Here is a 12,421-nt window from a genome sequence, read left to right on the forward strand (position 1 = left end):
AAAAAAAAAAAAATTAATTAGCAAAGTTGTTGCCGTGTTATAAGGCACTGTTTGTGTTTGTGTGCATTCACAGTATAAAATTGTTCTGTACATGTAGTAAGCAACTACTTTTTTCAATTTAGAAAATGGTGGCTTCTATATGTTTTTTTTATATTAATTAATTAATTTTTTTTTTTTGTTTTGTTGTTGTTTTTTGTTTTTTTAATTTTTTCCCCAAAAAGGAGTGGCTGGTGCATCTTATAGTCCAGAAAATACTGTAGTGGGTGGTGCAGTTTGTGTATTACCTTTTTAAAGTTTAATGCTTTTCTATTATTTTTTCCCAGATAATCACATGTAATACGTATCCCATCGGCTTGTGTTTTAATTTCCAACACCAGATATTGGAATTGGCTTCTATCAGTGGCATGCAGATGTCCATTTGGTGCCGTAGATGAATTTGATCTGGTTGGGTCACTGTCAATGAGACACGCAATTAACATACTGCATACATCGCAGCTCCATTGCAAGGGGGAAGATTCAATAATGCATGAATGCGCTACGGTGCCTTTACCTTCCAAAACATCGATGTGTTGCACCATTTTTTTCTTTGAATTTTAATTGACAACGTTATTGTCGTTGCAGGTTTCAAGGGCAAAGACTGCTCCATTGATATCGACCTTTGCTCATTTGGGATGTGCTCGGAACATACAGAACACTGCACGGAAACAAAGGATGGGCAAAATGTCATTTGCTTATGTGAAAGAGGTATGCAAAGATCTTTGATGGAAATGGTGCACTTGTTGATGTTCGCAAAAAATCTTTTCGACTTGACGCATTGCTTGAGTGATGATGTTGATGTTTTTTCCTGCCACCTGTTAGCAGTGTGTGCACTATTGATGGGAAAATGAAGTTTCAAATTTGCTTCATGAACCAGTTGTTGTATTTTGGAGTCCTCTAGATGGCACTGTTGGTTCCAATCAAAGGTTTAAAATATGGCAAGTCAGTGTGTTTTCAGCCCAATGTTGAACAGAAAGCGCCACCTACAGGAGTCCAAAAATACTACAAGTGGTTCAGGAAGCAGATTTGAAGCTTCATGAACCCATCACTAGCGTGCACCTAAACGTTTTAATAGGAGCCCAAGTGTTTAATTGTGTGATTGAGAATTTGAATTATCGGTGAAAGGGAGTTGCAATGTTGCAGCCCATCAGAAGGGCACACGCCATGTGGCCTAACGGTACAGATGGACGACGTATCGCTTGTAAATACGCTCTGTAAGTCACCACAAAGTAAGTGTATTCATTACATTATCGTTATTTACCGTATTTTATCAGTTTCTATGGTAATTAGTGCCAATTAATTATTACAGGCTTTGTGTGTGCGTACGTGGCGTGACAGATAAGCATTGTCAAATGTCGGAATGAAAGTATGTTGCCGATAAAAAGCTCATATTTCAGCCTTGTCGACTCTGTTTGGGAGAAGTTCATGCAACCAAATCAATAAGTGAGCGACTTCATTACTCCCGCTTCACGTATGCTGGGCATATGTCAAAATGAAAGAGTGTGAATGATTTCTTATGTAAATGAAAGCAAGTCGCCGCGAGCTGCTGTCCCACATCGTCTCTCAAGGGCACGCTGGAAAAAATTTTGCCTTGCCTTCGATGTTTCAGGTGGGCGAGTTTGGCATTCATATTATCGAATGCTTGCCAGCGTAATTTGTTGCAAAACCTTTTTCTCATCTCCTCCACCGTCAGGTTTGTGACTCACGTTCTTTGACTGAATATGTTGATTCGAGGAGTATGTCGAAAGATGAATGAAATGAATCTCAAGAGGATCAGCATCAGCCTGAAAACTTGAAACCTGAAAATGCTTTTAGATGAAAAGTGTGAATACGAGGGTACCACAAACTCATATTTTTCATAAATATAAACAAATTAACCGAAACACACACAAACACACGCTGGCGTTCTTCTTGCCTTTAATTGGCTTTTGTGTAAACGTGTGTGTGTGCGTGTGTGTGTGTGTGTGTGTGCACTCGCGTGTACGAGTTTCTATACATGCTCTCGTGCATGTAATTATTTTCATGTGGTTCCCCTTCTACATAAATCGACTTTGATCTTAAAATCACTGGATCGTCTTCGTTTAATACGATAAATGACTTGCGCTTCTTTGACATGATTTAATAATCCAGTGAGCCGCACGCACGCACGCACGCACGCACGCATGCGGACGTCAGTGCGCCTGGGCTGAAATAAAGATTTATTGTTCTGGGGTTATCCCTGAAACAAAACCCGGATTTGAATCAGATTCTTTTTTGAGTTGCAGGGTTCGGCGGGTCATTGTGTGAAGTCGATCTCGACGAGTGTGAGTCAAAGCCGTGCCAAAATAATGCCGTTTGTGTGGACGCCACTGACCGGTATCACTGCTTCTGCTCAGAGGGTAACGGCAAATGTCACTCAAAATAAATCCACCTCATTTGCCACAATGATTTTGCAAGCGCAAAAAGTGACTGTACTTTAAAAGAAAAACAAAGAAATGAGATATATCTCAAATCTAATTTTAATCCACGCTAAAAGTTATCAATACGTTTATGAATTTTCATTTTTCATTCAAAACATTCACTGGAACTTTAACATTCTGCTGATCATGAGCCGGAATTAATCAGTTGACCTGTGTGAATGTTTGATTAAAAAGCAAACGTATTTTTTATATTAATATTTTTTCTTTTTTTTAAAATATTTTTTATTATAGCTGCTTCATCTTGGTCATTATTTTCAATGACATGTTTTGCATCTTGTGGGGGCGGGGCTGGTTTGCAATTAACAACTTGTGTCAAGGTTTACAAATATTTGTTTTACATTTCACTAATTGTGGCATCATATCCAGTCATTCATTTCCTAATAGTCCCTTGCACCATTACGGCGAGTAGCGCTAATCCATTTCAGAGAGTTTCTCAATCATTTCCAGTCCAGATGGTCTTACCTTGCAGTCCGAGTTCTGATTAAACCTCCATTGCAGGTTAAGCCTGTTATGCATTTTTAATGAAGTCGGGATGATTGTCAAATTTTATGACTCGGAGAGAGGTGGAAATTGGTTCCATGGTCAGTTTGAGAAACGATGAAATGATGAGTATTTGACCTGCGCCGATAGTGCTGATGGCCTCGCATTCGTCATGGCCCTCCTGTAGTTGTCGTGTGTGACAGTGCTAATGATAGTCATTTGCTAGCGTGACCGTGCACTCCAATATATTTATGAGGGGGGGATGATATGTCAGAATTGGCAGCACTCGCTTTCACATCATGGCTTTAACTGTTCAGTTATAAAAATGTGTCGTGTGCCGAAATATTAATCAAGTACATCCGTGCATAAAATTACCGGACAGCATATTTGTGTCAGTCATAAACTAGTCATTCTGTATTGTCTATGCATTCGATATTTTTTTTCTCTGCCCTTTTTCTGAATGAATACAGAAAATCAAGACGAAGGAGAATAATTCCCCTTTGTATGAGCGAAGAAAATACATATTTGACAAGCTGATAGCAATTCTAATTGGCATCTTTTGAAAATGGTGTTTACTGACATTTACAATCTGCCTTTGATAAGGTTTTTTTTTTCTCTCTTTCTCTTCATTCCAGGGTTCGAGGGGTCGAACTGTGAAATCAATCATGATGAATGTGTCCATGGCTACTGCGCCAATAATTCCACATGTATCGACTTGGTTGCAGACTATGAGTGCATCTGCCCGTTGGGCTTTGCTGGTGAGTTGTCTATGCCATCATTTAGTCATGAATGAATTTGATGACTTCAAAATTTCTAATCACCCGAGTGATTGTATCGTAATGCGCAGAAAAATCCTACTCTGTTTCCGACAGGTTTGAATCCACTGGCACTGATTGTTTCTTATTTGACTGTTATTGATCATCATTTATTGGTTATGATGGGTATGATTTGGACGAATAATACAATTTGAACAATAATGAACCGCAGCAATAAATAATAGCAATTTCATTGCAAAAAAAAACAAACAAAAAAACTACACCATCGAGTTAATACTTGCTGCGCACAATGGGCAAAGAGAGCGCCACTGCCAACTACTGGAGTGGAGGTGCAATTACACTTTATTGTAGTACGGTGGAAAAAAAAGTTCAACAGGGTCACACCCCTTTAGCATCGCACCGCACACCCCCCAGGGGAGCCCGCCCCACTATTTGCGAAGCAGAGGATTAGAGTGACTCGAGCTCAATAGTTTTTACAAAGTCCAAGGTTTCCAATCGAAAGAATTGCATTGCATTGCATAATGAATAAAAATGACGGTGCTGCTATTTTATATCATGCTAGTTTATGATGAGCGATATGACGTACATAATTGCATTGTATATTTCATTTTGTAGGTTTCGACCAAAATAAAAAATAATAATAATCCTAAAGATTTAAAATGACATCATTGTCATGAAAAAATTACCTGCGTGTAATCGATTGTCTTAATTGTACTCATGGTGACATACAGTCAGTTTAGGTGAGCATATTTGCACTAAAATGAAATTCCTTTTCAGGTAAGAATTGCTCAGTTGCTCTCTCAGGATGTACGGAAGATGTTGACGACTGCAAAAATAAAGGACGCTGTTTCCACGACTTGCAATGCATTTGTCCACCAGGTATTTAAAATTGTGTATCACAGCGTACTTTTGGTCAAATGAACTCAGCATAGATTTTGCCATATTGCCGTGTACATAAGTATTCAATAGACCACATATGGTTATTTTCTATCGCTACTACAGTATATTAATTATTCATATAAAAAGTCATGGTATTGCATATCAAATCTTAGTGTGCATAGAAACGCACCAAAGCTTATAACAGGTGTTTGAAACGGAATTGTTTTGTGTACTGCCGCTGGGCTTCTGCAGTCTTAGTTGGGTTAGATAACTAACAACAGTCTGTCGGAATATATATAAAAAAAAAAAGGCAATGAAATCATAGTGTGTGATTTGTGCCAGCTGTTGGTGGATGCTTTCGATGCTGCAGCACCTCACATCCATCACTCCTTTAATCCCGCTTCTTCCTCCGACCACGACACCGTGGCCGCGACTGCTCCTCATCTCGAAACCAATGTGTGTCCAATCCCTGTGACCCCGACGGGACTCTTCGCTCTTGCAAATACATACTCCAACATGGCTTGACTGCGAAAAGCCCATCAAGCGTTGCGTTGCTGGCCTGTGTCAATACGGATCGACGTGCTCGGCCCTTTGGAGAGGCTTCAAGTGTAATTGTTTAGCAGGTAGCTCCAGTATCCAGCAGCCGCTTGTTTTCAATTGCGCTTTCACTTGAATCAATTGTGATCAAAGCAGTTCATTATTTTACTCATTTCAATCTCAACATGCTGACGATACAACCCAAAACACATCTATGACGTGTGTGTCATTTGTCAGGATGTGGGCTGACTCATTAACTGAATTGATGAAACTTGCAATATGTGGGTGTCTGGGGCCAAGGTTATATACAGGATCCTGGTAGTGAAGTTTCAAATTTGCTTCATGAACCATTTTTTTGTATTTTTAAATCCTCTAGATGGCACTGTTGCTTTAAATAAAGGGTTTAAAATATACTAGTCAGTGTGCTTTCAGCCAATGTTGAACAGAGAGTGCCATCTACAGGAGGCCAAAAATACTACAACTGGTTCATGAAGCCGATTTGAAGCTTCATTTACCCATCAGTAGATCCAGGATCAGAAAGTCAGTTCACAAGTTTTTTTTTTGTTTTTTTTTTAATATACTCGGTGGACAACTGGTGAGCACGATGGCCTCACAGTGCAGAGGTCGTGGGTTCGATTCCGGCTGAGGCCTTTCTGTGTTTGCACGTTCTCCCTGTGTCTGCATGTGGCTTTTCTCCGGGTTCTCCGGTTTCCTCCCACATTCCCAAAAAACATGCATGGCAGGTCGATTGACACTCGAAATTGCCCCGAGGTATGAGTGTGAGTGCAGATTGTTGTTCGTCTTTGCTTGCCCTGCGATTGGCTGGCAACCCGTTCAGGGTGTCCCCCGCCTACTGCCTGACGATGTGTTTTGGTCCAATGCGAACCAAATTTTTATCAATCGTTGCTTTCTGTCGTGGTCCCCTTTCCTGGATCCCATTGAAGAATTCTTCTCCTTGTGGCGGCGGAAGGTATATGGGTGCCAACCTTACAGCGGGATAAATCTCCTGCGAGCCATGGAACTCGCCGATTGTGACAGGTGTGGAGGCATGCCAAGTCTGGACGTGGCATGCCAGGGATTTTTTTTTTTTCGCTGTTGCCTGGCCAGAGAAAATGTGGCTTGTGGTGTGGATCAAGTTCTGTGATTTGATTCAGTTTGCTGAAACGTTGCTGTGGCTGAGTAATGCGCTTCTCGTTTGTATATGTTGTACTTTTTGTAAGCTTTGCATGTACAAGTGCTAAATGCACAAAAGGTGCTTCAGTTTTTTTGTTAGATTTTTAAAAATTTTTTTTTTGCATTTAGCCTACAGTGAAAATCCATCCATCCGTTATCCAAACCGCTTTTCCTGACGGTTGTCGTGGGGGGTGCTGGTACCTCTCAATAAACATTTGTTTCTTCAGCTTCATGTCCTGAGAATTGCGTTTTCTATTTTTCTGTGTAATGTTTAGTGAAGGGGTCTTCAATCCTGATCCTCTAGGGCCAGTTTCCTGGCTCCGATCATCTCCGAGGTCTTCAGAAACCGGATAATGATCCTGATCATTTGAATCAGGTGTGTTGCAGCAGGGAGAGCTGGAACACATCCAGGAAAGCGGCCCTCGAGGAACAGGATTGAAGACCCCTCTGGTTTAATGACTGCTCAGTTGTGTTTTTAATTTTGATTGACTCGGGGCACAATTTAACAACATAGTTCCGTTTTGGGAAACAGATGGAACGATTTGTTGTTTCTAATCGTCAAGATTTCCCGAGACGTTGTCCTCTCTTTGTAGGTTCGACTGGTTGTTATTGTGAGCTGAACATAAATGATTGTGAGGCCAAGCCATGTGGTGCCGCGAGTGTTTGCCAAGACACTCCCAGCGGCTACGTTTGCTTCTGCGCGCCCGGGTTTATCGGTATGTCACGTTATTCTTTGGCGGTGTCGATACATTTCTTGATTGACGAAAGCAAATTTGTTCTTCCCTTTTGTGCATCGTAGGCGAAAACTGTGAGATAGAAGTCAACGAATGCCTCAGCCGGCCTTGTGGAAATGGCGGTTCCTGCGTCGATGCTGTCGCTTCTTTCACCTGCCTGTGCCCTCTTGGATTCGGAGGTAGTATCAGTGGTGGCGTAAATCCCAAAGCTCGTTGACTTTGACTGAACTGATGCCCACACGATTGTATTTGAAGTCCTCAGACGAATAGCGCGTGCTACTGGTATTGTGAAATCTGCCTGGCAACACGATCTAGCTGAATTCTGATTGGATAAAAACTCGAACCTAAAAATGTAACACTAGGATATAATATGACATCAATGTGAAGAACAGGATCATTTTTTCTTGATTGTGTTAGACCAGCAGAGAAGGCCTTGATATCCAATAAAATCCTCATGGAAACAAAAAAACTATCAGCTATATTCCGAATTCATTGTCAATTTTGTTCGACAAAATCGGGCCTTCTGAGCAGATGGCAAGGTGGCTCGAAGATAATTTTTGGACACAGGTAAAGCCACGCAGTGAATTCCGAGATACTTGACGCCATTAGTATTCAATCTAAGTTTGACAAGTTGACCTACACAAACTGTAAAAAAGGTTATCTGTTACAGCGCCTGTAAATTAACTAGTAAATTTAATTGGCTCCTGATGATGCCAGCGTCGGAAAGTCACAGTGCGCTAATTGTCCTTATGGTTTCACATTTCATGCAACTGAAGTCCGCAGCGAGATTTCCTTCTGGACCAAAATGAGTCGATCAAGCATTTAAATGACGGCGTACTCCCGGTCGCTAATGGGCCACATAATCTCTTAATGGGATGAAGAAGAGGTCACTTAGTGAGCTTTCGGACAAAAAGTGTTTTCAAATGTAAACTATCGAGTTGTAATTTCTTATTGGCTGTTGTGACTGGCATGCCATCATTCTGCTCAATGTGACCTGAAGATTGTGGCGCAATCAGAAAACATAGTTGATGCGTGACACATTTTTAGTCATCACCGCAACTTTCGAATGCATCATGTTAGCAGACGGACGGGCGTCGAAGCCGAAATCGAGAGCACGCCAGCTTTGCGTGCCAAAAGGTTATATCAAAACATTTGGTGGTAAACAGATGTTTAAATTCTCACAACTTTGGGAATAGTCACAAAGTTTAGATTTTTATTTTATTAGACAATTAATTCATTTGACCATTATACCCTCTACAACAGGGGTGGGCAAACTTTTGGATTGGCGGGCCACAATGGGTTCTGAAATTTGACAGAGGTGCCGGACCAGGAGCAGATTGATGGAGTGTTTTGGTAACCTCACCTCATCAGAAAAAAAAAACATTTAATTTTAAATGCAAGTGAACAAAAGCATTACGACAATAAATATATCTTTGAAAAAGCACATTATTTAGAAAATAAAACATGAACATGGTTTATTGATTTAATTTTTTTCAATTTTGGCGGGATGAGTTAAAACGTTTAAGGGGCCGCATGTAGCCCCGGGGCCGTAGTTTGCGCACTCCTGCTCTACAATCACAGTCAAAAAAAAAAAAAAAATTATTAATTACCTCAAATTTGCCATGCACGCAAAATGAGTCCGATTCTGCAACCTCTTCTATGAAATTATTGCTACATTTTCAGTTATTGATATGCAACTGATCACTATTTTTGAGACCAGAAATAAACTTCACAATATTGCATCTATACTAGCATTACTAATATGAATAAATATAATTTTATACATTTTATTTCAGAAAACAATATGAGTTTTCAGCCTAAAATCTTGATGAAAATTAATATTTCATAAATATCTATTACTTGAAAGCAATTACTGCGAAGAGGGGATGCTAGGTGTAACCAGCCTTCACATTTAATATTCGATGGCGCATTTCGGAGCTTAACTATGCTTAACGCCAACTTTTCGTCATCGCAGATGAAGGACAGTGAGAATGAGTATGGATCTTAAAATGAGCTCTTTTTTTCAGTTCTCATAAATGTCGTTCTCTCAGGCAGCTACTGTGAAGTCCACGCAGATGAGTGCACGACGTCTCCCTGCCTGAATGACGGCGCTTGTGTTAACCTCGCTCATGGCTATGGATGCACGTGTTTTGGATTTTGATTTGGTCTTTTTTTTTTAAATAATTTAATTCCCTCAGCACTCATCAAACCTCTCAAAAGAAAATGACACACAATAAACATGAAGCAAGCAAAGCGTCAGTCGTTGGTATATTCTGGAATTATGTTCCAACATGTAAGCGCTCTGAAAAAGAACAGAGATGAATAACAAATCAGTGAAATCCTTTCCATTGTCAAAAATCAAACCCAGTAAGTGCATTTGAACTGTTTTTCACTAATAAATCCCACAGAGGAAGATTTGATGTTCATTTTGATCAATAAAACGAGCTGCGCCATCAAATCTGTGAGGATCAAAGCGCAGCTCTGAATAATAGCTGAGAATATGTTGAGGAGAACTTTTCATTTCAAAATGTTTACACGTTCTATGTTGAAATGCTTGGCATTACTTTGGGAGAGGGGGGGGGGTTATTTGTTAGACCCCACCATGTCAGAGGAAGGAACTGAGTTTATTGTAGAAACTGTGAGTTACTATTTACGGACTTATTGTGCTTATTGTGCCTGCTCCTGCATGTTGTGCTTGCTTGATCGGGTTGGCTCTTATTCAATGTGGCACATACAAAAGTCGGCCGTGTTTCTAGAAAAGAGTTTCTATCGACTCCTTTATTATTATTATTATTATTTTTATTTTTTTATTTTATTGATTTACTTCTTTTTTTTATTGAAGGAACCCTTTGTGAACTTCACATAAATGAGTGTGCTTCATCACCGTGCAAGAATGGAGCCACATGCATTGACCAGCCTGGTAATTACTTCTGCCGATGTCTGGCTCCTTTTAAAGGTAATGAACACTTGGGGAGTTGGGAACCCCCCCCAAAAAAAAAAAGTTAATTAACTTCACATACTATTATTTTCACCTCTCTGAACTCACTTCAAATCTCAACAAAACGAGCACTTTGTCACTTGCCTGGCTTAGGCTTGCTCGTCAACCAAATGTGTCGTTTAAGTGTCATAGCATGGTGATATGATTGCATAAACAATGCTGGCGCTTTAAGCTAATGTATGATGATGAAAGTAAGTCAAGCATGAAACAGATTATAAAGAGCAATGAGGCTAAACTGTTACTACAAAATCAGACTCTGCATTGCTGCTACAGTTAATTCGCTTTTATTTGTTATTTATCTGCAATGGCAAAGGATAAATCAATTTCCTGGTTTTCCCTTTGTTTTTAATCACCCACCAAAGGTCAAAATCACCATTTTGGCTAAAATATTTCATTAAATGAAAAATATCATGACGGCTGTATTGATTGCCTCTCCAGCTGTTGTTTACCTTCTTATGTAGAAAGCCGACTAACCGTGAATATAAAATAATCATAATTTTCTAATCGAATCGTGAACGCAACTGTCAGTTTTTTTTCCGCCATTTACTTTTATTCAAACAACAGAGGTGGAGTCTTTCCAATCCCTTGCCCTGCTATTTGATTGTCTTCTCAACAAGGCCGGATGCTTCTGTGTATTCACCCTAGGTCCAAATTGTGACTTGTTACCCTGTGAGGCCAACAATCCCTGCGAGAATGGCGCCCTGTGTGTGGAAGAGTTGGATGAGGACCATTACCCTTTGGGCTTCCGGTGTCGCTGTCGCAGAGGATTCACGGGCCCCCGCTGTGAAATCAACATGGATGAGTGCAGCTCCAGCCCATGCGTCAATGGGTTTTGTTATGATGGTAAGAAGAAAAAAAATAGAAATGTATTACCATGTCAACAGTCGCAATGTCTGACGTCCGACAGCGGGGTCAAAGTTGAAGCGAATGAGGGTGTCATGTGAATGAGATGATGCCATCTGATCGGATCAGCCGGGACTTTTTATATACCCTTCAGTATTATTTTCCATTGCACTCTCTTATTTATCTAATTTATATATTTGTCTGTATTATTGTTGTATTGCACTGGAGAGGGGAGCTCTCTAATCTCGTTGCACTCTTGAGTACAATGACAATAAAGGGATTTCTAATTCTAATAACTGCACTCTTTTGACATTCATTAAAGGGGAAGTCAACCCCCCAAAATTAGTTGTGATAATGTTTTATGTGCCTTCATTAGTCTTAAAGTGACATTCTGACTAATATTGCATTTGTGGAATATGAGTTCAGCAGCAAAATCAAAATGTTTTTAGCCATCTCAAGTGGTGGCCATTTTGTCACTTCTGTGGACTGACCAATCATGCCTCAGCTTCAGAAAACAGATGAGCCGTGATTGGTCGGAGCCACTATGATGTCATTTTCAGTCAACAGAAAGTGATAAAATGGCCACCCCCCCGACATGAAAAAAAAATGATATCGCACAAACGCAATATTAATCAGAATGGCCGAGTGGTCTAAGGCGCCGCGCTCAGGACCCAGTCTCCCCAGGAGGCCTGGGTTCGAATCTCGAATTTCCCCATTGTGGGACTAATAAAGGGAATATTATTATTGGCTGCCAGGATGGCCGAGTGGTCTAAGGCGCCGCGTTCAGGACCCAGTCTCCCCAGGAGGCCTGGGTTCGAATCTCGAATTTTTTTTCTCAAATTTCCCCATTGTGGGACTAATAAAGGACATCTTATCTTATCGAACGTATTCTTAAATGTCTGACTTTCCCTTTAATCAAGCGAATGAATTTACAGAACGAGGATGTTAGTAAATAAAACATTGATCAACCTTTCAGCAAGATCTGGTGTGTACCGTTTTGAATTACTACATTGTGTTCCATACTTCCAAAATCATTTTTGATTCATTTTTTTTATGGAATAAACTTTGTGAGCCTTGGATTCAGCGGCTCACTTCATCGTGTCATCGTACACCTCAGCCAGCTGTCTGGACTCATTTTGATTGCAGCCAGGTCACTGCAGGTCATTGACACGGGGCCCGTAGGACCCACAGGCCCGGCGCTGAACACCAGCCGACCCCGTCTTTGGGGAGAGCACCGCCGAGCCGCAGCGGCTGAGATGAGTAATGCTGCTGCCACCCAAGAGCAAAAGCGTTTAATGAGAGTAATAGTGGCTACACACACCAAGACAGAGTGGCAGCATAGATTACGTGCTAAATCTTTGGGATAATGAAGAATCCTGGGACCCTGACTGGGGAAGTAATAAATTCACTCCTGAAAGAAGCGCAATTACCTCTGTCACTGGCTAACTGTGCATCAATGTTGCGTTGCAGAGACAGTGATGCATCTCTTGTCGTTTAGCAAGGAAA

The 12,421-nt window shown here is 40.7% G+C and overlaps 1 protein-coding gene across 4 annotated transcripts in view; it reads left to right on the forward strand.

Annotated features, from left to right (window-relative positions):
* eys (EGF-like photoreceptor maintenance factor) overlaps positions 1-12,421 on the forward strand; it is a 145,572-nt gene that overhangs the window by 53,615 nt on the left and 79,536 nt on the right. For all 4 annotated transcript variants that reach the window (XM_088304338.1, XM_088304341.1, XM_088304340.1 and 1 more), the window contains exons 13-20: positions 622-744; positions 2,301-2,414; positions 3,611-3,733; positions 4,529-4,630; positions 6,934-7,056; positions 7,140-7,253; positions 9,917-10,030; positions 10,718-10,915. In XM_088304338.1, coding sequence (XP_088160464.1) covers positions 622-744; positions 2,301-2,414; positions 3,611-3,733; positions 4,529-4,630; positions 6,934-7,056; positions 7,140-7,253; positions 9,917-10,030; positions 10,718-10,915 — 1,011 coding nt within the window. The remainder of the gene's footprint in view (positions 1-621; positions 745-2,300; positions 2,415-3,610; positions 3,734-4,528; positions 4,631-6,933; positions 7,057-7,139; positions 7,254-9,916; positions 10,031-10,717; positions 10,916-12,421) is intronic.

Source organism: Idiotropiscis lumnitzeri, chromosome 9 (genome assembly GCF_059441095.1).
Source record: "Idiotropiscis lumnitzeri isolate Australia: NSW breed Sydney's pygmy pipehorse chromosome 9, RoL_Ilum_1.0, whole genome shotgun sequence".
Taxonomy (NCBI): Eukaryota; Metazoa; Chordata; class Actinopteri; order Syngnathiformes; family Syngnathidae; genus Idiotropiscis; species Idiotropiscis lumnitzeri.